Below are 24,982 nucleotides of genomic sequence, written 5' to 3'. Positions count from 1 at the left end.
TTTTTTTCTTTTTTGTAATAAAAGACATCTTTGATTATCTTACAAAAAAAAAAATTTCACTCTACATGAATTCCCACAAGGCTTTTTGGGCGTCTTTTTGTGACCACCTAAAAACAATAGAAGTTTCTATAACTTTTTTTGTGATAGTTATACACAGAAAACACTTGCATTTTTGGAATCCTCACCCTTAAAAATAGTGAAATCGAATGTTTGATCACCTCTCTATCATCAGGGGGCGCAACAAATGACATTTTATGTTTGAGAACTCATCAGCGCCACCAAGTGATCAACAAATTTCAAAATGGCATATTTAGTGAACCGGTTGATCAATTTTCATAACTTTTTTTTTGTTGCATTCAGAATTTCATGCACATCAACATATCTAAAAACAAAAAAATTCCAAGAGGGGCGGGTTGACTTTTTGAAGAAAATCTGTTGAATTATAATGGAATGACTCATAGGTTGATTGCTTTTTTTTGCGAGATTATTACAGTTTTATTATTTATCAATTTTCTCCTTAGTTGATCCAAAAAACGACCTTCTTCCGGTAAGTCACTAACTTTTATGTTTTAAAGTTAACCCGAAGTTTAAAAAATGTAACGTCATAGACGTCATACATCTTAATGAGTGGCAGACAAAAAGCTTTGAGACAAAGAAGTTATATACTTTATTTCTGATATATTCAAGTTTTGTATAACGAATCACTGGAATCGGGTATAGGCATTATAGGCTATAAAAGCTTAGTGCAATTTTTCACAGCTGTAGATATTGCGGTGTTTCCATCGACTGCACGAGTTAGCTGCATACCATGGATACTGAACAGTTGTAGAGCGGTCACACCCTGCTATATGAAAGGTCATTCAAATTATAAAGCATATGACACACAAGTTCTTTCTCATTTTAAAAGATAAAGCACCAGAATTGCTTTAACATGTCGAATTAGTAGAATCATGCTTACAGTTAACAGTAACAGCTATGAAGAATTCATCAACACAAGCAATAAGAATGCAAAAAATCATTGATACTGATGAAACTAAAGGGAAAAGGAAGTCGACAAACCTTTTCACACATCTTGTTAATGACATCCTCAACAGTTGGGAGCAATTTTCTATACAGATTAAGCAAAGCCAAACCATTTAATCGGTTTTCAGAGGTTGAATTTCTTAAATAAGTTTAAGTCTTCGAAGAGCAGAAAAAGATCTTTCATTGGTGCAAGTGGTAGGCTAACTGGAAGAGTAGCCAGAATGCGGAGTAAAATATTAATGTTTGGAAACGTTGACTGGGGCAAAATGACAATGCACTTACAGCACTTTTTGGCAAGCTGGTTTGGGAAGAATTGAAAAGACATCGATACCACATATACGCAGTTCAGATATAATAGCAAGGGCGTTTATACACGGCAGATCTGCTTCGTAAAATTCAAAGAGTGATTCAGTTTTCTCCATTTAGTTTTTCTCAAAAGGGGGGGGGTTGAACCCCCAACCCTCCCCCCCCCCCTTGGCTACGCCACTGACCACTATAATTTAGTAATATACTGAATGCAAAAGCACAAAAACTGCTGCAGAATAAAAATAATCAATTTGTAACCTTTTACAAGGCTACCCAAGTTTGAAGAGCATGTTTCCGCCTCTGCTTAATAAAGGCTAGTAGGAATTTTGTAACGTATTAAAAACATAACGGCAGAAAAGTTCATGAAAATTTGAAACGTTTTTAGATGTTTAAGATGTTTTGAACGTTGCCATTCTGTTTGCTTTTATTTTTCGTGTACTTTTGCATTATCAAAAAAAAAAAACGTCCTGTCTAAAAGTGCCACCCCCCAGACATGCCGCCCGGGGCAGACCGCCCTCTAGCTACGCCACTGCGCATGCAGCTCTTTAGCTCCTCTGGAGCGACTCCCTCCAGATTTGACATGATTTGGTATAGCCTATGCGTTCGACTGTGATAAAGAAAAAAAAAAAAAAAAAACGGCATCAAAACGTTGTTTACTAGTTATAATGCAGCAATGAGCCAACTCTGATCGAGTGATACTCTGTCAGAAAATAATAGAATTTTTTCACAATTTTTGTTATTCGAGTTTTGACTTTATCAGGTCAGTTTACAGCTTTTGGCGTGAACCCTGAACAGCGTACCCTTGTTTATTAGTAGCCATGCACAAATAAAAAAGAGAAAAGTTTTAGGCGAAAACAGAGATGTTACTCAGCATGGACATAAACATGAACTTTGCATTCAATGCAAATGATGTTGGCATATCTGCATGCATAATAGCCTATGTGGAAAAAAAATCTCAAAATAAATGCACTGTCAGAACTGTCAAAAGGCACTGTCAGAACGGGTCTGCTACTATTCGGTGAGTCCGATTCGGTGAGTCCGATTCGGTGAGTCTGATTCGGTGAGTTCCTAACCTCTAAACCCTAACTCCTAACCCCTAACCCTAAAACGGCAATGATAATTAGGCCACGGTACCCGATAATTAAAAAAAAAAATTGAAAAAATCCCCCGTTAAGGGATCGGACTCACCGAATCGGACTCACCGAATCGGGCCATTCCGGTCAGAACAGCCATATTAGTGCTTTAATTTTGCTGTACATTATCCCATTTTGGAGATTAGTTAAAGTAGGCAGTATTGGAACTTATGCAAAGATCGGAGCAGAGTAAGGAAGCTTTCAATAAATGGATAACAACCCCATGCCACACCAATGCTGCTAGTTTTGTGGCAGCTCAATAGATTGTTAAGCAAGGAAATCCGTACACAGATAGAGATGACGGCATAAAAAAGAATTGTTCGGTAGCAAAGAAACTGTGGTCTGATCTACTTGAAACACATATAATATACAGACGAAATCGGTTAATAGTATAGGCTACTGCTTAAACGTATCAATCGTTTATTTGAATCAAAACCTGAAATACAAATCCAATCTAATGTTAAGTAAAAACATCGGTTAAGCGTATAATATACTGCTTAAAAGAATAAGTCGGATAAAAGCATCAGAGTTTGCTTCTAGTTTGGATACTTTATTCATTAATCGTATAATTGTACCCGTTAGCGAAAAGAGAATGTATCTTTTTTTGCTTCGCATAATTGTCTGCAATGTTCAAAGGCGAAATAAAGCAAAGGTGAGACAGACGCATGCGATCATAACAAAGACAAGTGTCTGTAATCCCAGGCCATAATCTTATGTGCTAGACATCGCACTACAAACAACCAATTTTCGCACAGCTGGGTTTCATTAAAGCAGAAGAGCACACAAAAGGAATAATCACACTTCTGAATAAAGAAGTTTAAAGGCTTTCGATGTCATCCGTCGGCGACTGGCCTTCCAAGGAATGGACACGGACAAATTATTTCGGCTTGAGAGTGAAGTGTTGGAAAGCATGTCTAAAAGTTTAAACCGGAAAACTTTGGAGAATTTATTTTAAAATTGCTGAAAAAAAGTAGCCTACTGTTGTGAAATGCAGTGCGTAATTTCATTTCTGCAGTTTCGTACAGTTGAAGAGCATTGCAAATTAATTATTTTACCAGACAGCGCAAAAGACTTGAAAAAAAAAACCTTTGCGATTTCAAAACAAAAAATGAGTGTGAGCCGTGTTTTTCTACCATACCGCTATTTTCGTAGGCCACGTTCCATACTCAAAACTACACAGCTGGTACGGAGTTAAAAATAGCACGCTTGAATCAAAAATGTCTACATCAAAGTTCGCGTTGTGACGTCACAAAGATCGATGAGATTGAAAGAAGTTCGATTGCCGCAGTTTGCAGAAAAATGCTTTGATTGTACATGCTCTCCCAGTCAGCAAAGTTGGTCTTTTTTACATTGTTTCAACGTCTGCAGACAATACATCAATGAAAAATAGACCAGTTTTGCTAGCTGAAACATACAGCATAGTGTTACGTAACACAGAACTAGTAAACTCTTTAAAGTTTAACCAGAATCGTAAACAGTTGTAGGAAGTATCAGTTGTAATGTGCGATTGTGCGTTGCAGCCTAGTCAGCACAGACAGCTTCTCAACAATTACGCCCATTCACAATAAACCTTGTTTTTAGTAAATTGGTTAAACGAATCAATCGTATAATTGTATCAAAACGTCTGGCAAATAGGTGATTTGATTAACCGATTTCGTCTGTATTACGTTTTGTGGCTCTCAGCTGGTCATATCTGCCAAAATATGTAACAGAATCGCTCTTTTGTTAAAAAAGGTTGCCGACCACTGCTCTAGAACAAACATAACTAAAAGACTTGCAAACGCGATTGTCGCTTCGGTCTGACTCCAACTGACGTCATAATCCGCGGGTTGTGCAATGCAATCTTCCATTGCAGGAACGTGGCCAAAAATACAAGCACGTGGAAAACCATAGTTTTGATAATTTTTATTGAGATAAATATAGCCTTAAAAAGTAAGAGCGAGGTTGGTATTTATAGATTGAAACCTGCTTTTTCAGATAAAGTGCAATCAAAGTCATCGTGCAGTTGCACTTTAAGCCTAACCTGGTTTTCAATACCATAATAATAATCAATAATTTAATATGGTAGTATAGCTTTGGTAGAGAGGTACTTTTTAAAAACCATAGACAGACAATCGATAACAACTTAATAACATTGAATTGCATAATTCAAAATTAATACAGAAATGAAACAGATACATAATTTCAAAGAGGGCAGAAAGTTTTGCCGAAAACGTTTGAAATTATGTATCTGTTTCATTTCTGTATTAATTTTGAATTATGCAATTCAATGTTATTAAGTTGTTATCGATTGTCTGGCTATGGTTAATATGGTAGTGTAGCAAAAAACAATAGCACAATTATCATAGAAAAATGGATTAAGGCATTTATCATATCCTGCAAGATTACAAAAATTAAACTTGTCTACTGGGGTCTGCTACTATTCGGCGAGTCCGATTCGACGAGTCCGATTCGGCTAGTCCGATTCGGCGAGTTCCCTATTCGGCGAGAGCCTTTTTCGGCGAGTGCCCTATTCGGCGAGTTTTTGAAATTTTTGAAAGGAAATTATCGGGTACCGTAGCCTAATTATAATTGCCGTTTTTACATCGTTTTAACATCGCTAAACGTTGAAATCGTGCAGAAAGGAATAAAAATAACATGTTTGAACTATTAAATTAAAATTCGTTATGTCAGTTCAGTTGAGTTGATTTTATTTCTGACCATCATATGAAAAACAATACACGTCAACATAGCAAAGGTAGAAGCGACAAAACGCGAACGTTAAAACGTGCTTGTGACCGAAGTAAGTTATTGAGTTGAAAGAAATTTGGCACGGTCGCAACACCTTCAGAAAAATTTAAGATACGAAGGGAAAATAAAAAAAAATAGAAAATGTTACAAAAAAAAAAAATCATGTTTATGTCTATAAGTTAGTACTTTTGAATAGTTAAAATGATTAGTTTGGATCAACAAATGTGTGGCCTACAGCATAGGCACCGACTTTTATTTTTGCACGGGGTGGCGGATAGCACAATATGGCAACCTAAAAACTTTCAAACTGCATGTTTTTGTTTGATTTTTACTAAGCTTGTTTCGTAGATGCAATTGTCTTTTCACACCTGATTTGTAGCTCGATAATTTACAAAGCAACTTTAAAACAAAGCACAGGAGGTATGTCGTGAATTTTATTGTTACGTTGCTGCTCGGACACTTAACATTTGGCAAAAGTATTTTTGCGAACAGCAGCTCTGTCAATCCAACTGTTAATCAACTGGTCAAGTAACCGTGAAGCTTCAGCTTGATAAACGTTTAAAATTAGGACGTGGTTCAATCGCTGTTGCGTCATGGTAGATCGCAAGTAGGTTTTTATGCGCCTGAGTGCACTAAACGATCGCTCTGCCTCGCAGGTGGTGGAAGGCAACGATAAGTATATTTTCACAATGCAGACCACGTTTGGAAGCATTAATGAAATTGTTTCATTGCTTGCAAATAGATCAAGCAGTTGCGACATAGTTGCAAATCGGACAGAATGCTCTATCTTTGCATCTATCGTATTCTAGCCACGGGAATTCGTTCTCCCACGATTTTTGATAGCTTCTCCCTTCAACAGCGATTATCCTGCTCGTGCTCGGTTCTTCCACCTCCCTGATCGTGCTAACGCCTTTTGGCAGTGGCACACTTTCGTTTCGTTCAGGCGTTTGGTCACTTTCATGCTGGCTGAAATCTTGACTAGACGCAACAAAAAATGACTCAATGGAGGGCTGCAATTTTGAACGCTTTTTCGGTGGCATCTTTAAGCTGAATAAAACTGGAATGTCGGCGAAAACTTTTACTGGACGACTTTTCGTAATTTTTTTTATGATGTAACAAGAAACTCCTACGTCAGACCAATAAATTCCCGCCTCAGACTTTTACAGGACAACTTTTCGTAATTTTTTCTATGATGTAAAAAGCAACTCCTATGTCAGACCAATAAATTCCTGCCTCACAGTTTGACACGCAATATTACTGCATGAAGTAGATAACAAAGTAGAAATTAAAGCATGAAGTACATAGATGACAGTACACTCCAATTGAAATCGGGAAATAATTCAAAATGCAAAGTCTTGAGTAATTGAAAAGGTTGCTTTTATTATTGAGAATTGGCAGGGGGTGTAGCTTTCCTCGAATAGAATCATGTAAACGTGTCAATTTGCAGAACGTTAAAACTGCTACTTTACTAACTGCACTTTTTAAATAAAACTCAACTTTTAATGAAATTTGAAAATAGATATTCAATTAGGCCTAGGGGGTGGAGCTATCAATCATCGAGATAATTTTATTTCCAAGTATTTTATAGCTGTCATAATTCATAGCGATATTATGAGCAGTTTAAAAATTTTCAAAAAAGATTTTTGAGGGAGGCAATGGAAAAATCGTATTTTATTGATTAATAAATCCCATTGTAGACCTAACAAATGTAACAATGACTTATGACAAGCAACAAATAAAACGATCGCAACAACAACAAGGAAAAAACTCGTAGCCACGTGTTGCGTAATTTTCAGGTAGCTTGATGTCACGCGAGTATCACACTTGTGACAAAAACAATCATTTTCTTAGCAATACTGTATTGGTTCACCTCTTGTCTTTCGTTGACTTGAAGCGAAAACCAATGATCAAAAAAAGATTTAAACTTCCGTTCAAATTACATTTATTTGCAGTAAGTAATGTAACCTAAACGGGGTGGCGTGGCCACCCCGTAAGTCGGCGCCAGTGGCCTACAGCTTGGATTGAAAGGAAATTATCGGGTACCGTAGCCTAGTTATCCCTACCAGCAAAAATTTGTTCCAAGAACCCAGTTAGCCTAACAGTTCATTTTTATATTGTAGTAACAGAATGAAAAGGCTAACCAAATGTGTGGCCTATCGTTTTAACGTCGTTAAACGTTGAAATCGTGTAGAAAAGAGAACTTTGCTGACTAGGATACGTTGAAACTGGGAAACATTCACAGAAGCCCTTCGATTTGTTCCAAGAACCCATTTAGCCTAACAGTTCATTTGTACATTGATTCAACGTCTGAATACATTATCTTAAAAATGCATAATCTTAAAAATGCAACGTATCGAAGGGCTTCTGTAAATGTTTCTCAGTTTCAACGTATCCTAGTCAGCAAAGTTCTCTTTTCTACACGATTTCAACGTTTAGCGACGTTAAAACGATACGCCACACATTTGGTTAGCCTTTTCATTCTGTTACTACAATGTAAAAATGAACTGTTAGGCTAACTGGGTTCTTGGAACAAATTTTTGCTGGTAGGGATAACTAGGCTACGGTACCCGATAATTTCCTTTCAATCCAAGCTGTAGGCCACACATTTGTTGATCCAAACTAATCATTTTAACTATTCAAAAGTACTAACTTATAGATATAAACATGATTTTTTTTTTTATAACATTCTCTTTTTTTTATTTTCCCTTTATATCTTAAATTTTTCTGAAGGTGTTGCGACCGTGCCAAATTTCTTTCAACTCAATAACTTACTTCGGTCACAAGCACGTTTTAACGTTCGCGTTTTGTCGCTTCTACCTTTGCTATGTTGACGTGTATCGTTTTTCATAATTATGATGGTCAGAAATAAAAACAACTGAACTGAACTGACATGACGAATTTTAATTTAATAGTTTAAACATTTTATTTTTATTCCTTTCTGCACGTTTTCAACGTTTAGCGACGTTAAAACGATGTGAAAACAGTTAGGCTATGGTACCCAATAATTCCCTTTCAAAAATAAAATTTCAAAAACTCGCCGAATAGGGCACTCGCCGAAAAAGGCTCTCGCCGAATAGGGAACTCGCCGAATCGGACTAGCCGAATCGGACTCGTCGAATCGGACTCGCCGAAACGGGCCATTCCGTGTCTACTGTATCATGTCAATGCCTTCGCCATGCTATTTACTGGAGCAGTGATCTAACTGATCCATTGAAGTTTACTTTAGAATCATCTTGATTGATGGATTTGATCTCTATCTTCGATCTGGGATCAACAATGTTGCAAGTTTAAACACTAATGGAATTCAAAAAATTGAGTTTCGCTTTTATCAGCATGATTGTTGTTTACTTCACAATGTAGATATGCTAATGACTTGATTATTTGTCATCGCTCGACACTAGGGAACTGTGTTTCGAAAGCTAGTGTAAACTACTACCACCCTAGCATACTTGCAGCACCAGGCTAAAACAGGTCGTTAACATCTACTATATTGTAAAGTAAACAACTGGAATCGATTGACCTGTGGTGTGTAATAAATGTTTTCATCAATATGTATTAAGCCTCCTTATTTTTTTAATTAGACTTTTTATCATAATTGTTGCTGTTGTGTTTTATTGTCATGAAGTTTGGAGCAAACTTACAAGCGCATCTTACCCCAGAATGGAGGAGTCAATATGTTGAATATGATGTGAGTTAGCAAATTGTAAATTTATATTTTGTATCATACATATAGTATTTTGATAGCATAAAAATAGGCATGTTTATAAAGAAAATATGTACAATTTTTTCGGGAGCAAGTCTTTTAGGCGCAGACAGTTAGGCGCCGGTCAAATAGGCACGCAAGAATGCAAAAGAAACGATATTGTGGAATAAAATGCAAAATTCTCTAAATAAACAGAAGAATCGGACATACATCTCTCGATTCTAGCACTAGTTGCAACGTTCATCTGATGAAATTGAAAGTAAAATTAACAACTAAACAAGATGGTTTATTGCTTCACTGACGTTTCGCGCACCATGACAATGTGCATCCTCAGAGCGAATAACATACAAAATAAAATTTCACCAGGTTATATACTGCAGTGCGATTGAAGGCAAGAAAAAATAAAACACGCAATATTTTAAAAATTGGCCAATGATGTGTGAGCGGTTACTTTCCATGTTAGATTATGTAAAAACTTCCAACAATAAACATAAAAATTCGAAGCAGTGACAACCAACAGAAAAAAAAGTGCGATTGAAGGCATGATATTGAGAAATAGAGCACAATGTTTTAAAGATTGGCTAATGATGTGTGGTTACATTCGACGTTAAATTACGTAAAAAAACTTCCAACAATAAACATAAATTTGAAGCACTGAAAACCACTAGAAATTCGAGACAAAATAGATTGCAATAACTTTTCCAACTGTGTTTAAGTAGGCTTGAAGCCTGCATAGGAGAAGATCAAGATCATCAAGAATATGATCTTGGTCTTGAAGATCAAGATTGAATCACTGACACTGAAACAATGTGATCTTAAAGATCAAGATCTTAACCATCTCTCGTAATGATCAACTAAAAACTTGGCTACTAAAAACCTGGCTTGGGTGTGTAGATGACCATTCGAGATAGTTCTTTCAACACCTTTGCTTTTCTTTAGGCTAACTTGTTATGCAAGCTAGCATCTAGATACGCTTAACTCTTGTCCAATATAACATTAGGCTAACCTTTACATAATTTCAACTCCATCATTGTTTTTTTCTTTTCCATTTGATTATTAAATTCTTGAGTTTTCAATGTCATCTGGTGAAAGGTAACTGAATTTTAACACCCAGTTGGGTCATTGTATTATCATTTGATTATGTTATAGGTTTTGAAGAGCATGCTTTATGATTATAAAGAGGATATGATGGATGGAGATTGTGAGTGATTGTTATTACATGTAAAATTAGAATTTATCATTTGTGATAAGTCATCTTTATCAAATGCATTATATAGGCTAATTATATACTGTATTTAAACTTTTCAGTTCGAAAAGATGAGATGTCTGTTCGAAACATCGCTCGATTTGAGGAACTTTTTTTTGCTAAATGCGATCTTGAATTGACCAAAGTCAATACTTTCTTTGCAGGTTTGTTTTCTTTTTACTTAATTTGCGTGATTAAAATAGATTTTAAGATTGTAACTTTAAATAACTGATGCAGGCCCTATCACCATTCACCGAGGCTGGCAGTGTAAAATTTCCTTTACTGTACAATGGAGTGCATCGTTTGCCTCAGACTTTTAGCAATAGACCTTACCTTTTTGTGTGTGTGCGGTTAGCTTAGAAAATAACTTTTGGAAATTTTTTTGTAAATCTGATAAGGTTTGACCCCCACCCAGTTCTTTTCTAAGGAGACTTTGAGCATTTTTTTTACACAAATTTGTCATTAGATGGAGTTACATGTTAGATATAACAGTGTAGTTACTTTGAAAACATGCTTCTTTTCATTATGCAACTGAGGGGGAGCACAAAATTTCTTTTATCTCAGCTCTCCTTGGACCAATTTACACAATTTTTGTACCAATAGTGCATAGCCTACTGTAGGCCTAATGAAAAGGAGCATGTTTTTAAAGTAAGTAGGCTACACTGTTATATCTAACATGTAGCTCCATCGCTTCCATCATTGTGAAAATCGTTCAAGGTAAAGAGGTATTGCCAAAAAATGAAAGCGCAAAATAAAAAAAGGCTGTGCTCAGCTCCCAAAATCCTACTAGTGGCTGAAAATTCGAAGTGCTCTATCTCGGCCCCCAATGAAGATATTCCAATTTTTTTTTTGCTATTTTCATCATTTTTATAGTATGTACAAAAAGTATGTCAAAATAAGCAAAATATGTGGCTGATGGTTACAAGGGATGTTTAATTATAAATGGAATTACCCTAGGGTCTATTGCTAAAAGTCGGGGGCAACCGATGCACTCTACTGTACAACTTTTCTGTGTAGTCTGTTAACTATGCCATTTCTAAAATGTGGCTGTTAGTGTATGCAGAGCTATGTCTTTGAAGTGTAGCGCACATCGCGATATTGATCTTTACTTTTTCTTTGTTCTTAGCCAGATATTCCTTCACTGACCTGTCGGAACAAACTGTGAACTTGTCCGGCATTAAAATGCTTTAATTGTTGCCAACCACCTTGCATCTCTTTTATCACTTGCATCTTTCAATGTTGCCAACCAAACCTTGTCCCGGTATTTATTTTCAGAGAAGCTCGCCGAATCGACACGAAGATTCGCATTCCTGCAGAGTGAGCTGCAGGCACATAAGGATTCATTGCTCCACTCCAGCACAAACGCATCTGCCTCATCAGCTTTGAGGCATCGGGTTTCAAGACCACATATTTTATTAAAAACTGAGGTGATGCCTTCAGCACTAATAATGTTAATTAACTAATATACAGGGTGATCCGTAAGTAACTCCCTATTTGAAAACACTCACAATTTATTCAAATCCTGCGATAGTATTTCTTAATTTTTGTTTGTGAGATACTTAATGTTTGGCAATTAAATCTATGATCTTGTTTTCTTTTGAGATATGTTATGTGAATTCATTTTTTAACTTTGTTAAAATTTGTTTGAAATTTTAAAGCCCTGCAAAAATGTTTGGACGTCTCACTGTGCAGGAACGTGCCCAGATAGCTGCACATTGCGAAGTTTGGAGATCCATTGTTGAAGTACAAAGATGGTGGAGAACCACTAAGGGAAGACATGCTCAAATTGACCCAAAGACGATCAAAAGTTGTCATGCAAAACTCATGACTACAGGATCTGTGAGTGATACTCAACGAAGCGGTCGCCCTTCCAAATTCAGAGCCTGAGGTAGTGCAACTTGTTCAAGAAATGTTTAGCCGTAGCCCGAAAAAGTCAATTCGACAAGCAGCAAGAGAAAGTGGACTTTCGTTGTGTACGTAATGTGCTCAAAAATGAGCTTAAGTGGCGTGCTTGGAAGCCACACTACTGCCAATCACTCTCTGCCGAAGACTGCGACATTCGTATGGAGTTTGAAGAGATGATGTTGGTTAGGTTTGGAGACTGGCCAGATCTCTTAAAAAATATACTCTGGAGTGATGAAGCAGTTTTCCACAGAGGTGGGTTTGTGAACCGTCATAGCTGTCACTACTGGGCTGGAGAAGATCCTCGTGTTACCAGTGAAAAAATGCAGAATCGACCCAAGGTAACGGTATGGTGTGGAATGACTTCGGATAGGATTGTGGGTCCATTCATCCTTCATGTTCATGGTCGACTTGAGAAGCTTGTGGCGAATGATGGTGGCTATATTGAACTTTAAATAAAATTCCAATCAATATATTTTCTTCTCAGAAAATAAATCAATAGCTTTTTTTCCTTGGTCTGAACCTTAAAACATTTGACCAGGCTAACACACACAATAGTATTTCAATAAGATAAATTTATGTTATGGAACCGGTTTTCTTCCATTAGGAATCGTCAGCATAACTGAGTCGAAATAAAAATTAGCCTACATCAATAGATGTCAGCACAACTGAGTCGAAATAAGAATTAGCCTACAATATCAATAGATGTCAGCATAAATGGACCAAAAACAAACGAAAAATTACAAATTAATTAAATAATTAAAACTGTTCATGACCTCCAATCCTTCATATTCATTTCTTTATTTCTGCCTTTTCTTCTCTTCATAGTTTAAGCAAAACGCAACTATCGAATATTGTAATTTCAATTTGACTTAGCTTGAGCAAGTAGACTATAATGGCAAACACTTGAAAATTCAAATAAAATTTACTAAGCAGAGGATTATAGAAATACTATGTCGGTGAAATCTAGAATAAATGCTTCTATTACATCATCATGCTAAACTTGCAATTGTGCAAAAATTTAAAGCAATCAATGCGGCAGAATAGGTGACAAGGTTAGGAAAAACTAGAAAAACCATATCTATGATCAAAAATGGGAAAAACCAACTGAAAAAGGTTGATTGCTGTATTGCCTTGATTTGCTTTAAATTTTTGCACAATTGCAAGTTTAGCATGATGATGTAATAGAAGCATTTATTCTAGATTTCACCGACATAGTATTTCTATAATCCTCTGCTTAGTAAATTTTATTTGAATTTTCAAGTGTTTGCCATTATAGTCTACTTGCTCAAGCTAAGTCAAATTGAAATTACAATATTCGATAGTTGCGTTTTGCTTAAACTATGAAGAGAAGAAAAGGCAGAAATAAAGAAATGAATATGAAGGATTGGAGGTCATGAACAGTTTTAATTATTTAATTAATTTGTAATTTTTCGTTTGTTTTTGGTCCATTTATGCTGACATCTATTGATATTGTAGGCTAATTCTTATTTCGACTCAGTTGTGCTGACATCTATTGATGTAGGCTAATTTTTATTTCGACTCAGTTATGCTGACGATTCCTAATGGAAGAAAACCGGTTCCATAACATAAATTTATCTTATTGAAATACTATTGTGTGTGTTAGCCTGGTCAAATGTTTTAAGGTTCAGACCAAGGAAAAAAAGCTATTGATTTATTTTCTTAGTGATATTGCTTTCTGTATTAGGTAGATCGCCCATTTGAGGAAGTGTCATAGTACCAGATCACCTTTTTCAGTTGGTTTTTCCCATATTTTCTTCTCATATTCATTAATTGGAGAAATTACACTTCAAGAATAAATTACAGTTATTTTAGAATAGGGAGTTACTTTCGGATCACCCTGTATATATAAGTTTTCTATAGGTTTTTGTATATTATATTGAAGGCTCTTCTTTGTCGAATGCAACAAAGAAACTTGTTATGAAAAACCTTATTATTGTTGTACAGCACAAAGCTCATATTCGAACGTCGAAAGATTTAAAGCTGGCATTTTCTGAGTTTTATCTGAATTTGATTCTCCTCCAGAACTATCAGGTGGAGTTGGTTTGCAAGTGTTTTTTTTTAAATATACATAATACATATTTTATAAACGGCAAACAGTGGCACACCGTTTCGGCCTTACAGCCTCGTCATTGCAGTAGGTACACTGGGTATGACCACGGAGCTACAATTACATCTTTTAAACAATACTTGTTCAGGAAAGCGTTCAGTGTGTAGTGTATCATATATACAAAATACCTGAACCACTGCAGTCTCAGTTGTCTGGTTAAAAGCTGTATCATAAAGCAAAACCTGAATTTTCACCACCAAAACCTGTTTGGTCAAAAGTGTGGCTTGTGGGCCGTTTTCAGCTATATTTCCCCTTAGGCTTAGGCCTAGCACACAAACCTGATATAACTGTCACTAGGTGAGTTTGGTTTTTCACGGTGTTGTGAACGGCAAATAAATTGATAAAAAAAAATAGAACAGTCTCGAAGGAAGGTCCAAATGTTTTTCACCCAAGCAACGTAAATTGCACCAATTTACCATGCTTCGAGTTGCATACTGTCTATGCAGCTATCCAGACAACAGAAACGTCTGCAGTCGTTGAATTAATGTAAAAACAACGGATTTTGCTGTCTGAGTTAACAAAGTTGTCTGTTTGCAAACGTTCAAACAATGTAAAAATAATCTTTTTCGCACTGGGTAGTTACTCACTGTACACTTACTTCTTTCCAGGAATTGAATTTCACTGGATTCCGAAAGATCTTGAAGAAGCACGACAAGATGCTCGACACGAACAAGGGAGGAGTGTGGAGAGTGAATCACGTTGAAACTTCACATTTTTACAAAAACTCCGTAATTTCTGAGTACATCATTAAAACTGAGGTATGGTGCGTTGTTATAGCATAGTTGTGTAGCTCGAAAAGCCTTGTGTTAGTTTATAACATGCGAATGCACTTACAGGCGATAATGTGATCACTTGTACAGCTAGTTTTTTATCAGTTAATGTTCAGAAATATCGCGACTGCTCACTTCGACTGAAGTATATTTCGATTAGTGATAATGAAGTTGAGCTTCTTAGTAGTTATTTCCATTCATCTCTCAATCATCACATCCTCTCATTTTTCACCACCTGGTGATATTGCAACAGCTTCTCTCGTCTGTGGGAGACAGTGAAAGATCTAGACCAGGGGTGGGGAACCTGCGGCCCGCGGGCCGAATGCGGCCAGCGTGACTGTTCCATGTGGCCTTCATCAAAATTTCTTTACCCAAAATATATTGAAACAACAGCTCAAAAAAGAGTAGGCTCTGCATCCTCGGTATATTGCGAATGGCCTTCTATGACTAGTTAATCCATCATAGAAGGCCATTTGTAACAACAATGTGACCAGTTATTGTTAATCGGTCAGTTATGGCCCAGGGCTTCCCAAACTGGGGGTCGCAACCCCTTGGGGGGTTGCGTAATGAACTTCAGGGGTCGCAGAAAGTATACCAATTTGCACAAGGTACTGCATATTAACAGTTCTCTGCGAGATGCTGTGACAGTTATTAACTTTATTCAGAGTCGCGCACTCAATAGGCTGCCCGTATTTTTGTAAATTTAAGAGGTGAAATGGAATCGGAGTTAAAACTCTTTTACTACATCGTGAAGCGAGGTGGCTTTCAAGAGTCAACGCTTTAAAATGGCTAGCCAATTAACGTTGAAAACCGAAATCGCGATTTTTCCAACAGAATAAAATTCAGTCTTGGTCTACCATTTTCGCAATGACATCTAGCTTTTGGAATTATGCCAATTGTCAGATTTGCTTGAAAAACTGAACGAATTTAATTTGTCCCTCCTAAGAGAAGACATCAATATTTTGCATTGAAATCTAAAATTGATGCGTTCATCAAAAATTTGAACATCTGGAAACAAATATTTCAAAATGATTTATATATCTGAAATACTCTCACTTCGCCTACCGTCGTTCCAACCTAAACAGCATTGAAACCGCCTTAAGACCTGCATTAACAAACACTGAGCCACGGCTGGACTTGCTTTGTTGCAGAAAGCAGTCACACCCGTGACCCATCACACTGAATGTTTTTGTTTTTTTGTTTTGTTTCCAGTAGGCTGCCAGTGCCCATAGCCCCATAGGCTTCGTTGCTATGGTCAGAAATAAATAAAAACAAATCGACCTGAGTGCCGGTAAATTGTTTTTGATTTTCGTTAGATTTAAGCTTTTCAATAAATATCACAAATGTATATTTCGCACTGTTGGTCGTTTTAATCGTAAGGGGCCGTGAAAACATTTTAGGAGATTAAAAGGGGTCGCGAGCAAAAAAGTTTGGGAAGCCTTGAATACCATTCGTGAAAAGTGTTTTGCAGAGTAGCCTACTTCTCAAATTAGCAAAATTTTACGTTGTATAATGGCTTCTAGAAAGAAAAGAAAGATTGGTGATGAAGGCAGAATGTTCCAGAAAAATTGGACAAAATTTCGAAATTTTTAGTGGCCCGCATGTGTTATTTCTCGTTTTATGTGGCCCGCAATACTAAAAAGGTTCCCCACCCCTGATCTAGACAGTGAAAGATCTAACATGTAGACAGAAAATGTAATTTTCAGAAAAATCTCCCATGTTTCTTGCAACCGTCTGCGAAATGTGACGAGTCAGGAAATACCTTTGAGTGTTGGTGGCGTACCCTAAATACAATCTTCAGTGGTTTGATTAAAGTCTCAGCAACTGACCATTTAACGCTCATGACAAGCATCAACATTGTAGCAATGATTTTGCCCACAAAAGTTGACTGTTTCAAAAATATCCACTTTTATTTTACCAGTTGATTGGTATATATTTAAAGTAAAGATATATGAATGAGTTACCGTACGTATTTCCTGCTTGTTGTCGATAAAATATGTTGTACAGGAGTACAGCACATGAAGAGCAATAAACAAACATTGCAATTTTTTGAAAGTTAAACAGGAACACGGTACATTTGAATATTCGTATGCTGACAATAAAAGTAAAAAAGTAGCCTACTCATTACTATTGTCAGCAAAATTTTTACCTCAAAAATTCAATGAATGAAAGAGAACTCTTAAAGAGAAAACAAAAACTTTCCAACTCCAATAATTAAACAGCGTCATTGATGTGAAGTGCTTGGTTGGTAATTTGCTTCACCTAGGCGAAGACGAAAAGAAGTGATCCATCATTGTTTGTTAGGTTCTTGTACTTACTTGGTTGGTTGTAATGACTCACTCGCTCTTCAGTTCACTGGTATTTTTTTAGAATTTGTTCATCAACGATCTTGAAAATGGAGATCGATCGAAGGCGATGAAGAGACTTCGCGTACCTCCGTTAAGCGACACTGTAAGTATTTTCTTTCAACTAATTTTCCTCTGCTTTCGGCGTCAAATTGTCGAGCACTTGTCAAGTTACTATTAAAGCATTGTTTCAGTATATATAGTACAACTTAAAAACTGTGTCAAAATTTACTTGTACGGTAAATGTTGTTTCAATCGGGTTTTGATATAGGCTGTACTAATAATAATGGTTGTTTTTATGTAGCGCTGTATCATCCATCGCAGATATGCGTTGCTGCTCAGCGCTTTAAAAAGCAGTTTCAGCGCATGATCGATAATACAATAGCAACAGGCTTATAATAATCGTTTCCTTAATCTTTATGCAATTTTGCTGATTAAATATGTTATGTATACAACTACTGACAGGTAGAAAATGCATTCGCTGAGTTCTAGCCTACAAAGACTTAACTGTTGCTTGGATACGACCTAATTGTGGTGATGCTCATACATGTATCATCCGTAGAGAACGTACCCGAAAGGCACCGTGTTCCGCGTCGGTTTGTTCCTAGGCATGTTCGTTGTTATCCTGGCTGTCGCCGTCTTCGCCGCTGTCTTCATCCAGATAACCGTCGATCCATGGCTGATTGTTAAGTATGGTATTGCGGAATTGTTTGTCACTCAGCGTTGATGCAGTGGAACGTTTTAGTGATCTAAGGTTTTTTCTATTCCAAGTTGTTATTTTAGATTTTGATGACGCTTGCAGCTATCAGCACTTTCCAAGCTTCATTTAAATGAATTTTCCTGTTCATGTGCTCATTGCAATAAATTTCGATGCTGCTACCTATGATTACACGTACTCTCATTATTAATGTTGTCTGACGTGCACAAAGATCTCTGAAATAAAAAAATAAAAATAAAAAAAAATTGTTGAAACCAACTGTACGAATGTAGCAAAAGTAGCTCAATTCTAGTGCAATCTTATCTCTAGGTTTCTAACTGTGGTTTGTTTATTGAAGCTTATACAAAGGCGGCTTTGTGCTATTTCTCTTCATCACCTGCCTTGGTTTTAACATATGGGGCTGGCGGAAAGCTGGGGTGAACCATGTCCTTATATTTGAGATTGATCCTAGACACCACTTGTCACATCAGCATTTCTTTGAAGTAAGTCGCGGAGCTTTCAAAGTTTGTTTTTCAATGTACAGTAAATTACTGTTTGAACAGTTTCCCAGACAGCAAATCAGCCATTTTCTACATTGATTCTACGTCTACAGACGTTGAATCAATGTAAAAAAACGACTGATTTGCTGCCTGGGTTGTGACCTCTTTGCCCCATTATCTTCAATTACACTGACCAAAGTGACATTTTTCAGGTCTCCAGTATATTTTCCATCGTTTGGGGCATCGGCCTGATTCTGTTTTTATTCGGGAATCTGCAGTTGCTCCAGGGCTATCCCTCCTTTTTGAGTCCTGGCCTGGTCGGCTTGGTCTACCTTGCCTTTCTGTTCAACCCATTTCCTATCCTCTTCCACAAGGCGAGGTTTTGGCTTCTCAAGCGCTTGGTGAGCATCAACCGTTTATTTTCCAATACACGACTTGCTATCTACCACATCTGATCGGGTGTGAGCATCGTTAACTTAATAACAATCACCACGCTTGGTAAAGTTCGTCTTACTCTTACTTCATAGGAACCACACATCCCGTTGACCAGTGATTTTCAAACTGAGCCGAAGAATGCTTGCAATTATATCGTCAAAACTCATAGGTAGTTGTTGATACTTTATGAAGCATACTTGCGAGAATAAACCTTGGATTTTTTTGAAATGGCTCATGCGGGTAGAATTTATTTGGTTTGATGATATTTACTAAGGGACTGACGAGACCACATAATGATTAAGTACGACTGCGTTTTGTAGCTTTCATGCTGTTATTTCCATCTCTTTTTGGCTCTTCTAAGTATTTGCAGCAAAGATGCGGTTTTCACACTGCATCCTCATGGGCGAAACACGTGTCTATCGCTGTCAATTCTTGCTACAAATCGGCTGCCGAGAAACATATTGCATCTTAAGTGTTAATGTATTCTGAAAAAATAAATCAATTCTGCATGAAATAACCTTGTTGGCTTGTAGATTAGGCAATGTTTTTTGTCCATTGCTGGCAACATTTGCTTTAATGGAACCTGGTCGATTTTTTCTGATACTTGTATATTGTATAATAAAACGAGACTTTTATCATAGCACAAAGGTCAAAGGTGCTAGCATTGCCTATCATACATACATTGCCTATCACACATCAAAGCAATATCGAAGTGTAGTGTGTGTGACGTACGTTATCACGCTGTACAATAAATCAGCATCGGCCAGTCACATGATCACAGTGAATTATTTATTACCTGCACAGTGGCGACTGGTAGCCTGCGGCTTCTACCCGGTCGAATTCGCTGACTTCTGGATTGCTGATCAACTGAACAGCCTTTCATCTCTCCTGCTCGATATTGAGTACATTATCTGCTTCTATGGTTTCGATGGGAACATTTATACGGGCGAGATAGGTGAGTGCATCATTGGATAGGTTGCATCGTGTTCATACTGCCTGTGAATGCGATGTTATGGGTTTTTTTTCAAGGTGTTCTTTAAACAGCTTGAAACACTGGTCCTACAGCATTGACATCTAAAATGTTAAACCAAACTTTAAATTTTTTTCCGCAAAATTAAATTTTTTTCAATTGTTGACATTTGAGTGGGACGAATGTTGGAAACACGGATACACGACTTAATGCCGCGGTCCGAATGAGGCGAACACGAGTGACGCCGTCTCTAGGCCGCAAGACCGGAATGACGCAAGACCTGGATGCCGCAAGGCACGAATGACGCAAAGCTCGAATATCGCAATACATGAATGACACATGAATAACCGTCAAAACACTGGTAACAGGGCATGAAGTTTAAAAGCAACAACTTTGAACATATTTGTTGAATTTGTTTGGAACAATGTTTGTAATGCAAAAATATACAGTATACATTATACAACAAGCATTCATAAACGGACGGCTATTTTCTGACACAAGTTAAACCCGTGTCAAGGCTCGATAAAAACTATTCAGTTGCAACGTATCAACCGAGCCTTGCGATATTACATTGTGAACTCTCGCTCATTGAGTGCAAACAAATGTATTCAGCTTGCTGGCATTGAATCCTGGTGAAGTTGCAGAGTTCGTTGCTGGGATATAAATTTATGTTTAGCGATAAACAGGTGAAACGTCACCACACGATGATTGACGTTTGGTTGTCTGCGGTGGAACCCAAAATCTTACGTTGCCTTAATTCCATCGATTGTTCTTACAGCTTCTGTCATTTTGATGTTTTTAATAAGATCCTCAAGATTGATTAAATGATTAACAATGACTTCGTAGTTCCAACATCAATCACCAGATGAATATGATTGATTTGAGGTGAAGAAGGATAATTTATTTTGTATTGCTCTGGAAATGCGCGTTACTGGTAGTTCTTTACTTTTTTCAATAACGTTACAAACTCAGTGAATGCTCAGCATGTATTCCTGGAAAGTCGTGTCATTGATGCTAATTTTAGGGTTTTGTGGTCGCACTGGCAGCAGACCTTACAATGTACCGTACCTCACCTCTCAAACAACTATTCATGTACATTTTGAACCATTCGAGTGTTTTACGTGTTCTCTTCATTGACATGTTTGTGTGTCGCTCATTGTAGCTGGCGCTATTTCTTCCGTCACAGACACAACAATGATAAAATTATGATGATCCAGTAAAACAGATTTTGTACATCAATTCAACACTTGCTGACGTTAAATCTATGTAAAAAAGGATCACCTCACCTTGTTTTGTTGCACAGGAGTGTTATTGTTATCTTTGTGCATGGTCTCACCTGTTTCTATTTATACTCATGTAAACAAGGAATACATAGCGACTGTGAACATCCGTCGTGACGTAAAACAAAGAGGACACAAGGATGGGAAAAACCGCCAACATATAATTAAACTTTCAGTGTTTTCTTTAACACGGTTAAAGCTCAAGCGACCGCAACATTTACACCTGGAAGTTGTTTTTAGTTGTAATTATTACACCGCTTTTGGCCTTAACCGCACATAGTTTCCAATAATCTTGTCTTATATTCTGATTAAACCCAAATCATGTTCTTGAACGACATGTTGCTGAAGACATGGTATAAGTTGTACGTTTGGATGTGCCTTCTTCTTAGACTTCGTCAAGAGCAGCCTTTGATAACTCTGTTTTGTGCAGATTCGACCACGTCCGTATGTGGTTCGTACTCGTACGGGCTTCGTGCGGTTCTGGCCTGCTATCCCGCGTTCATCAGGTTCGTCCAATGCATCCGCCGTTACCACGACTCTAAGAAGTGGTTCCCTCATCTGGTTAACGCTGGAAAGTATTCAACAACATTCTTCAGGGAGACCTTTCGCGCTTTGTACGTCTTACACTTGGGTGAGTCTTCGTTTCGTTCGTGTGCACTTGTTGCCGAAAGTGTGAGTAAGATGCAGATTGTGTTTATGAGTTGATGATTTCAATGCAGAAAATACCAACGAACTTCAAAGCGTCTACTTCTACCTTTTCATCGCTAGCTCCTTTGTGAACAGCTGCTACACATTGGCTTGGGATATCAAGATGGATTGGGGCTTTTTGGACAAAAACGCCGGAGAGAACAAGTTCTTGCGGGAAGAGATCGTTTATCCTTACAAAGTAAAGATAAAATAATTTACTTCGGCAGTCCACTGGGAGCCATTTGTAACCGTTTCTTTCGCTTGGGTTTAATTTACTGCTACTGGGCTATACTGTATTGTAGTAGTAAAACTGGACTACTACCACAATATAGCCCAGTATATTTTTTTCTCCAATTAAACATACGTCAATGTTGCAATTATTAAGCTGTAAACTTTCGAGCTGCGTTAAATTTGCAGGGCGTTTTTTGTACAGACTTCCAAGTTTTCTGAAAGCATAATGAGTTATTAAGGAAAATGCCTTTTATACAGTAATACGCAAATAGATTGCGAGAATAATGCTGTAACTGTTTTTCCAATGGCTGTAATCACAAGTGTTTCCATCGCAGGCAGTCTACTACTTAGCAATTGTGGAAGATTCCATCATTCGGTTCTCGTGGGTGATCAAAGTGGCTGTGCAACAAACCATTGAGTCGACCAATATAAACAATGTGGTCGGAACCATCGTCTCCATCATGGAGGTGATAAGGTGATGCTTGCGTTATGCTACTGATGACGTTATACGTATATTGAACTGTAAAGCAACATTTCAGCCAATCATTGATTTAGGGCCAGTTAAGTGACGTTTTAGTCAGATTTCAAAGCAAAGTCATGCCTGCAACAAAACGAAATGAAAAGTTTTTTTTTTTTCAAGAAAATGTCCAACTGTTGTTACGTCAATAAAACTGCATTTAATGCAACGATGCGCGAGTGTAGTTCTTGTTGGAATTACTCGATCTTTACTCGACTGGTGCTTTATTTCAGGCGGTTTATTTGGAATTTCTTTCGTGTTGAGAACGAGCATCTCAACAACTGTGGAGAGTTTCGTGCCGTGCGCGACATATCGGTCGCTCCCATACGGCCCGACGACCAATCCAAGCTAATCAAGATGATGGACGAACCAGGCGGGGTGGAGTCGTTGCTGCTTAACAACAATTATCTCCTACGCCCGCTGCACCGCGTGCGCTCGACGCCGAGCATCAGTGAGGAACAGCTCAGGTAAACTATCGACGTGTGCGGCTGGAAGCTCTCGTTGAACGTTTCTTGCGTTCTTCTGTTGCTGCAGACTAGGCTGCCACAAGGCATTGAAAATCGTACCAGTTTTATTAAGCGTTTATTTCTGACCTATCTTGAATTGTTGGCATGACCTCAGCTAAAGAGATTACTTTTTTTTGCATCAACATTGAATCAATGTAACGAAGGACTGATTTTCTGGCTGGGACGCTAAAGACATGTTGCTTGTACACAACTTTTACGCTTTCAGGCGACTTTCCTCCCCTGATTCTGTGGTCAAGGTTGTTGATCGCAATGACAGCGCAGCTGTTGGTTCAGATGAAGGACCCAGCACCAGTCCTGTGTAGGAGATGATTCTTGCTTCGTAAGAAATAGCCGACTGTTTCTCAAACGCCGGATATGACGCGATGAGTAATCCCTGAAGTATGAAGAAGTTACTGAAGATGAAGTAATTCAAGTCAACCTTCAGTTGTGGAATGCGATTGACTGCTTTCAGTTTCTTTATCGAATTATGTTTTCATCAGAAATTTTTATCTATTGATCTTTATCATACGAAAGAAGGGGATACGTGACCACTGACCAAATGTTCTCAATGAACAGTGATTTGTGTATCAATGAGCCTAACCTCGAAGACATGCCACTTGGTGCTACCATCTTAACCTGGCTGCTCACCGCTTTCTAGCTGTCCGCCACTCTTCCTGCCTGTCTTGTAATAACGATTGAGCTTGACGTAGCCTATTGAAGATCGTTGCAACACACCTATTGAGTTCTGTATTCTTGGCCATCGTAGAGCATGAGTGTTGTGTACCGCCGCTCTCTTGTGTTCAGGGAGCTGCCCCCGTTTTTACTTGAGATTTTATCTTTACATTTATATCACTGTTGTCGCATTGCAGTATGTTGTTCAATAAAAATTGATCGAGCCATTCGCTTCTTGCACTGCTCGATACAATTAAAAAAAAGATGACAAGTTTAAGTGGATTTGTGCTGATCCAGTAAAGCACCAGAGGAAACATTTTGGCTAGGACGCTCCGACTGGAAAACTTTCTCTCCCGTTGGGGTAATTTTTTATTCTTATAATCAATGTTCTCCTGGTACATCATTCTAACCAAACTGTGAGGCGCCAACCAAGCGCTTTCAAGAGAAGATGCTCACATGTAAAGTTTGAGATCCTTTTGAAGAGTGAACTTAGCAGTTACGGTAGATTTAAATTTGGCGATGTTGGTACGTCGATCACAAGACACTTCTCTGATTGGTCAATAACATTAGTGAGATGATGCCTGATTAGGCTGAATCGCTCGCAGCTTTAGAATTAGTTGAACCAAACTAGGTGATTTTTGTGGGACATATTCACAGTAACATTACACATCTCCCGAATCGTAATTGAATAGCCTAATATTGTCGGATTTAGTTGTGCAAGAAAACTAGATTCATATTCTGCACATTCATTCGAAAGAAGGTCGGCTAGGCCAGGGCTTCCCAAACTTTTTTGCACCCCTTTTAAACTCTTAAAATTTTCCGCGACCCTTTACGGTTAAAATGATAAACAGTGCAAAATATAACCTACATTTGTGATATTGATGAAAAGGTTTAATTCGAATGAAAACTAAAAACAAGCTAACAGTACTCAATGACTGTTACTTTACAGTTTACACGCAGCCTACTGGAAACAAAACAAAGAACCAAACACATTTATTCATATGGATGTGAGTGTGATGGATGCGACCGTTTTTTGCTACAAAGCAAGTCCAGCCGTGGCTCAATTGGCTAATGCTGGTTCCAAGGCGGTTTCAACGTTGCTTAGTTTTGATGATGTCTGTTCATCAACGTTAAAAACGCTGACTCGCACAAATTGTTGTCGTGGGCTCCAGCTCGTTTCCGAGCACTGGTTTTATTT

The 24,982-nt window shown here is 37.7% G+C and overlaps 1 protein-coding gene across 3 annotated transcripts in view; it reads left to right on the top strand.

Moving 5' to 3' along the window:
* LOC145788008 (solute carrier family 53 member 1-like) overlaps nucleotides 1–24,015 on the top strand; it is a 28,276-nt gene extending 4,261 nt beyond the window's left edge. Inside the window, exons 2-17 of one of the 3 annotated variants that reach the window (XM_082599852.1) lie at nucleotides 8,818–8,880; nucleotides 10,045–10,096; nucleotides 10,204–10,305; nucleotides 11,417–11,568; nucleotides 14,012–14,098; nucleotides 14,783–14,932; nucleotides 17,315–17,395; nucleotides 17,852–17,979; nucleotides 18,345–18,489; nucleotides 18,699–18,887; nucleotides 19,726–19,876; nucleotides 21,602–21,802; nucleotides 21,891–22,057; nucleotides 22,425–22,564; nucleotides 22,840–23,073; nucleotides 23,339–24,015. In XM_082599852.1, coding sequence (XP_082455978.1) covers nucleotides 10,057–10,096; nucleotides 10,204–10,305; nucleotides 11,417–11,568; nucleotides 14,012–14,098; nucleotides 14,783–14,932; nucleotides 17,315–17,395; nucleotides 17,852–17,979; nucleotides 18,345–18,489; nucleotides 18,699–18,887; nucleotides 19,726–19,876; nucleotides 21,602–21,802; nucleotides 21,891–22,057; nucleotides 22,425–22,564; nucleotides 22,840–23,073; nucleotides 23,339–23,435 — 2,064 coding nt within the window. In that variant the 5' untranslated portion in view covers nucleotides 8,818–8,880; nucleotides 10,045–10,056 and the 3' untranslated portion in view covers nucleotides 23,436–24,015. Of the gene's footprint in view, nucleotides 1–8,772; nucleotides 8,881–10,044; nucleotides 10,097–10,203; nucleotides 10,306–11,416; nucleotides 11,569–14,011; nucleotides 14,099–14,782; nucleotides 14,933–17,314; nucleotides 17,396–17,851; nucleotides 17,980–18,344; nucleotides 18,490–18,698; nucleotides 18,888–19,725; nucleotides 19,877–21,601; nucleotides 21,803–21,890; nucleotides 22,058–22,424; nucleotides 22,565–22,839; nucleotides 23,074–23,338 lie in introns of those variants that run through there. The other 2 variants (XM_082599851.1, XM_082599853.1) reach the window with 2 other exon arrangements.
* Nucleotides 24,016–24,982: the final 967 nt, after the last annotated feature.

Source organism: Aplidium turbinatum, chromosome 2 (assembly GCF_918807975.1).
Source record: "Aplidium turbinatum chromosome 2, kaAplTurb1.1, whole genome shotgun sequence".
NCBI lineage: Eukaryota > Metazoa > Chordata > Ascidiacea > Aplousobranchia > Polyclinidae > Aplidium > Aplidium turbinatum.
This window is presented reverse-complemented; position numbering and strand designations above follow the sequence as displayed.